The sequence below is a fragment of the Oncorhynchus mykiss genome, chromosome 8 (genome assembly GCF_013265735.2).
Source record: "Oncorhynchus mykiss isolate Arlee chromosome 8, USDA_OmykA_1.1, whole genome shotgun sequence".
NCBI classification, from domain to species: domain Eukaryota; kingdom Metazoa; phylum Chordata; class Actinopteri; order Salmoniformes; family Salmonidae; genus Oncorhynchus; species Oncorhynchus mykiss.
This window is the reverse complement of record NC_048572.1, coordinates 73,862,207-73,868,502: the sequence shown is the minus strand read 5'-3', so window position 1 is coordinate 73,868,502 and position 6,296 is coordinate 73,862,207. Positions and strand designations below refer to the sequence as shown.

The 6,296-nt window shown below is 45.7% G+C and overlaps 1 protein-coding gene across 1 annotated transcript; it reads left to right on the top strand.

Annotated features, from left to right (window-relative positions):
- Positions 1-237: 237 nt before the first annotated feature.
- Positions 238-6,295, top strand: fzr1b (fizzy/cell division cycle 20 related 1b). Its single transcript, XM_021613699.2, has 13 exons — positions 238-548; positions 917-1,079; positions 1,313-1,414; positions 1,586-1,777; positions 1,890-1,972; positions 2,615-2,798; positions 3,090-3,155; positions 3,330-3,432; positions 4,008-4,189; positions 4,487-4,720; positions 5,010-5,114; positions 5,440-5,532; positions 5,645-6,295. Exons 2-13 carry the CDS (start codon positions 1,005-1,007, stop codon positions 5,684-5,686), a joined length of 1,461 nt encoding a protein of 486 aa, XP_021469374.2. The 5' UTR covers positions 238-548; positions 917-1,004; the 3' UTR covers positions 5,687-6,295.
- The last annotated feature ends 1 nt before the right edge of the window (position 6,296 follows it).

The window sequence follows — 6,296 nt, the reverse complement described above, 5'->3', positions numbered from 1 at the left end:
TTACACCAAACTGAAATCCTTGACTATGATGAAGGTTAAATAAAATAAATCAAGAGAAAGAAGGGGGTGTCAGGATGAGGATATGTTGGTTTAGTGAAATCATTATGATGGTTTACTTTTTGCAATAGACTACCACACTTTAAATATTTTGTGTGCATTCCCATGTTTTTCTTTTCATGAACAATTTCTCATAACCTACCTCAGTGCTCATAACATACGCCACGTGTCGCTGTTGAGCTCTGCGTCTATTGCAGTCCAGCTGATCGTCGCCATCTTGATTCAGACATAAACAACACCCAAGAGTTGCGATCTTTATAGCTCAGTCACAGATATACCAATGCAAGGTTTAGTTATAAAAATCGATGACTCAGTGGTTGCGATGGCAATTTAATGGTGTTGGTATCTTCAGGACAAAAATCAGCAATTTTCCTTGTCATTGGGAAAACGTCAACAAACTCGTGGGCGATTGAGGCATTTTAAAGGCTATGGGTGGTCTGTCCAGAAATAAACATGGCGATACGTCTGCTTTTTACTTGCGCTAACCAGTAGTAAGAAAGACCTTTCTTTTATTGTGTCGTCAGCTGATTATTGCTGCTAGCAGCCAGAGTTTGTTTGTAGGGGGTGATACCATGACAACGGTGTGATTGACATCAGCACACATTTTTTGCAGAGTTCTTGCACAGCGACGATATTTATTTTACCCTGAAACGTCACCATAGTTATTCTCTAATTTACCAGTCGAAATGTGGCTAGTAATCTGGCTTTCTTGCAGGAGCTAACTAGTCAATCAGTGCAGCTTCCTGGTGTGCAGTCAGGGCAGCTTTCCTTGCTACTTTTCATTTGTGTCAGTAGTGTGGTTGACCACTAACCAGGATAACTGTCTTACACCTCTACTCTGACATTTTATTTCCTCCAGGGATGGGAGGCCAGTGACGTGTAGGGGGGAGGGGGGGAGGGGGGGGGGGACTGGACAGAGTTGCTGGTAGTGGTGGTGCTCTTGTAAAATGGACCAGGAATATGAGAGAAGGCTGCTGAAGCAAATCAACCATCAGAACCTACCAGAGGGCCAGCTGGCTAAGGTGAGTAAGGCGATCAGCTGTATCTCTGGTATTAAAAACAGAACTGCCGGCAAGAGGATTGGGGAGAGAACAGAAACAGATGTGTTTGAATAGATACTAACAAGTAATCCATTTTGAACCAATCTGGACGGTTGTCATGTATGGAGAGTGAAAAGCTTTGTGTAGTAGTGCATTCAACCAAATGTTTTGCCTATTGCACATGTTGACACAGTTTGTTTGTCTAACCATTTCAGTCTGGAGGTGCGACCTGCAGTCCTCTCAGTGTCAAATCTGGGGACCGATTCATTCCTACCCGTGTTGGAAGCAACTGGTGTATCAACTTCCACTATGCCAACGTAAGCAACACACCTTTCCTCCAATCGTGTACCACAAATGATATACTCTCTCAGCCACCGTCTCTCTCTCACGTACTCATTGATATGTCTGTTTTGCACACATGTGCATTGGTTTTCACAACTTTGGCAATATCATTTTCAACCCCTTATTTACTTGCTCATTCTCCATAGGAGAACTGTCAATCTCCCAACCAGAACCACAGGTCGAAGGATGCTGGGTCAGACACGGGGAAAGACACTGTGGCATATGCTGCCCTGCTGAGGAACGAGTTGCTGGGGGCGGGGATAGAGAGCGTTCCAGACCTCCACACTGAGGACCGCCGCCACACCGTCTTCTCCCAGGACACACACAGCCTCTTCAGGGTGAGAGACGGAGAGAGAGAGAAACCCCCGAGCCCCAGCACAAAACCGCCGATATACAGCGAGGCAAACTATCCTCACAATTAACATTCTGATTTGAATTATTCCTCCATAGTACACAGTCCACACTAAGAGAGTGCCTTTTGACAGTGGCAATGAAGTCTCGCCATACTCGCTCTCCCCACTCAGCAACAAGAGGTACTGATGAGTCCACTCTATGGACTAGTGACAACCACTGGCCTTAAAGGGACATTTCACAATTTTTCAACTTCATATTCATCATCTCCAGCATTTTCACATATGGTGGTGCTGAAGATGATGAATATGAAGTTGATTTTTTTTTAAATGTCCCTTTAAAGCAAGAATCTGCATTTGGTGAAACAGCACAACTGTTGGCCCCAGACCTTTTGTTATTGTTTTGTTGATGAAACCGAGGAGAGGAGTGTCCGGCAGCGTGGACGTTGTAAAAAATAACTCTGTATATATTTTCTGCTGTTCTATCCCACGTGCAACAATCTACGAGTTGGGGGGTAACTTCTTTGTTGTAACTTCTTTGTTGTTGCAATATCCCAAACGGACATGGAAGTTTCACCAAATACAGATTCTAGCCTTAACTGGCTTTAAGTGTGATGTTGGGTTTTCTATCCATTCACTATACAGGCACAGTTAGTGTATGTTACATCCATCCACTACACAGTTACTTACTGTATGTTACATCCATCCACTATACATGTCTGCTAAAGCAAAAATACAATACACACCAATATTTTTATAAACTTCCATAGCATATGGACCTCTATCGCTGGAACTTACCCCTCCCTCACTCCCATGTTTGTGTAGTCACAAGCTCCTTCGTTCCCCTCGGAAGCCAGCCCGTAAGATCTCCAAGATCCCCTTCAAAGTGCTCGACGCCCCTGAGCTGCAGGATGACTTCTACCTCAACCTGGTAGACTGGTCCGCTGGCAACCTGCTGTCTGTGGGTCTGGGGGCCTGTGTGTACCTGTGGAGCGCCTGCACCAGCCAGGTGAGAGTGAGGGAGGGGCCAGGTGAGAGTGAGGGAGGGGCCAGGTGAGAGTGAGGGAGGGGCCAGGTGAGAGTGAGGGAGGGGCCACGGGAGAGTGAGGAAGGGGCCAGGGGAGAGTGCGGGAGGGGCCAGGGGAGAGTGAGGTTAGGGGCCAGGGGAGAGTGAGGTTAGGGGCCAGGGGAGAGTGAGGAAGGGGCCAGGGGAGAGTGCGGGAGGGGCCAGGGGAGAGTGGAGAAGAGGACACAAACCTCTATTATTGCTTATTTTCTATCCATGTATTTAACCCTGAAGGTGACAAGACTGTGTGACCTGTCAGTGGATGGGGACTCTGTGACATCAGTGTGTTGGAATGAAAGGGTGAGTTTACAGCCCTGCTCAATATCTGTGATCATTCTGTTGATAAATACTTTTATGAGGAAAACAACTGGGACATTTAGTGTTCATAAAGGAAGACTGACACCCTTAACAAGACATGTATCATCTACCTTACATCTAGTCACTCACTGTCCTGGGTTGTGTCCATCCTCTCAGGGGAGCCTCGTTGCTGTGGGAACCCATAAGGGCTATGTTCAGATCTGGGACGCAGCTGGAGGGAGAAAGCTGACCAGTCTGGAAGGCCACTCGGCTCGTGTCGGTCAGTGATGCATGTCGTTTTAGGTGTCGGTTTGATATGTTTTTACAGTCTGATATCCGTACTTGCGTAAATAGAAGGATGATTAGGTATGTTTTACAGAATGTTTTATAGTACTACAAAAATGAAGTACGCTTTAAATGCCAGGATGTCATACTCCTTTAGATTTTCATTGAGTACCGTATGAATTTGTTGCATGTTATGGAGGAAGAGAATAGTATTTTCAGACCCATGTGTGTTTGACAACAGTTGATTAACAGCTGATAGTCATATAGGGGACACTACCAAAATTAACGAATGACGCAGAATTGCACGTTAGATGACATTCTCTGTATTGGTAAGCCTGGTATGTTAATTGTTTTTCTTACTGCATACATTCTTACTAAACCGTACGTTCTAATTAGTATGTAGTACAATTAGTACACAGTATGTAGTTTTAGTAAGTAGTAGGCAAGACAGATTCTGGACACGGCCTGTCTATTGGATAAAAAATAACTAAAACATATAATTGCTTAGGTAATACCAGATGGAATGGGTCTGTAACATGGAGAATGTACTCTCTCTGTCCCACTCTCCAGGAGCACTGGCGTGGAATGGAGAACAGCTGTCTTCAGGCAGCAGGGACCGTGTGATCCTCCAGAGGGACGTCCGCACCCCTCCGTCCGCTGAGAGGAGGCTCCAGGGCCACAGGCAGGAGGTGTGTGGCCTCAAGTGGTCCCCCGACCACCAGCACCTGGCCTCAGGGGGCAACGACAACAAGGTGAGCAGGACCACTTCAGGGTCATATTCACATCACTGGCTCCTGTTCAGTAGGGAGAAACTTAGTGAGACAGCGGGGAGGTACTACATGATTTTCTCCAATAATACAACACAGATGTTTGTTTTCAAACAGTTTCAGACAATCTCTCAACACTGTGAATCTACCCCCCCACTCCCCTTTGCATTCAGTTCATCTAGACTTGTCGCAACATTTACAATACTGAACGGGATCCGTAACTCTACTTCAAAACATTTTAACAACATTTGTGATTCTGAACACACCCTCCCTTATCCTCAGCTGCTGGTGTGGAACAGCTCCAGCCTGCTCCCGATGCAGCAGTACAGTGACCACCTGGCTGCAGTGAAGGCCATCGCCTGGTCACCCCACCAGCATGGGCTGCTGGTGTCTGGAGGAGGGACGGCCGACCGCTGTCTACGCTTCTGGAACACCTTGACAGGCCAGCCCCTGCAGAGCACTGACACAGGCTCCCAGGTCTGCAACCTGGCCTGGTCGAAGCACGCCAATGAGCTGGTGAGGCACTACTTACTTAATACCTGCTCCCGAAGCATCAGCTTTCCTGCGTATCCGGTCCTAAGTTATTTTCTTTCATCACAGAGTAGAATTATGTAGTCAAATGTCGCACATCACTTTTCATGGAACACTAGGCTGAAATAAATATTTTAATAGTGAAGTAAGGATTGCACACTCAATTGCTCCAACAAATACTTGTATTAGTTGACAGTGTTTTGATCGTAAAGGATATTAGTCAGGTCGGTGTTCATAAGTAGTGAATGGGTGTACACCCTATCATGTGTTTCAGGTGAGCACCCATGGCTACTCTCAGAACCAGATCCTGGTGTGGAAGTACCCGTCTCTGAACCAGGTGGCCAAGCTGACGGGACACTCCTATAGAGTTCTCTACCTGGTGAGACTGGTGGAGGGGAGTAGTTGGGTGTCTGTAATGTTGAATAACACAGCAAATCATCATCACCACCACCAATTTGCCGCCTTCCTCAGTATGACATATGTAGAAAGTAGAGTTGCAAAATTCCTGGGACTTTCATTAAATTCCCTGGTTTTCCTGAAATCCTGGTTGGATGATTATCAGAATAAGCAGGAAATCTGGAACCCTCCAACCAGGATATCTGTAAAACCAGGGATTTTTTTGACAGTTCCTAGAATTTTGCAACCCTAGTAGAAAGTACAACCTCAAACTCGATATTCAACTCTTTCTGTTCCCTCTCCTCAAGGCTGTGTCACCAGACGGAGAGGCCATTGTGACGGGGGCGGGAGACGAGACTCTGCGTTTCTGGAATGTTTTCAGTAAGACACGCTGCACCAAGGTTAGTGAACAAAACCCATCTTGTCATTGTTCTTTTTCATTTGGCCAGTCACAGGTTTGCTGCTTGATTATGTCAAATAAAGAACTTCCTTGTTGTTGTGTTCTTCCTTCAGGAGTCCAAGTCAGTGTTGAATCTCTTTACCAGGATACGATAGTGAAATGGGAGGAGGACTAAAGTAGAGGGGATTGGGGAGACATCACCTTGAACCCCTCATAAACCCCCCTTTACCACTCCACTGTAACTCAGTGCACCACAGCACCAACCATCACTACGAACAAACTCCTTATCAATTCCACCTTTTTTACCGAGGACAGCTCCAACCACCACCAGCCTGCGAGCAGCTGTCCCACTAAAGTGATGTCATTGATTAAAAACGAACACAGCCTTCGAGTGAGGGGCTGGTTGTCTCTGTACAATGTCTGTCTTATATTTCTGTCGTGGATGTCCTGAGATGTTTTAGAATTATCATTAGGGCCAGCAGTTATTATTTTTTTATCTGACCATGTGACCTGACCAGGGCCTGGAGATTCTACTGGTCAGGTCACATGTTCAGGAAAAAAGTATTGTCTTTAGACATATACCTCCACTAATATAATATCTAAAATAGTTGAATATATCAAGTCCTCTCATCACGGTGTATCGTTTCTCAGCCTTTCCTACATAACAGAGAGAGGCCTGGGGGACTTTCTATATTTTGATAATATGTATCTGAACTACCATTGAATCCAACAGAATGTCATGATAATAAATGAGTACACCAATAG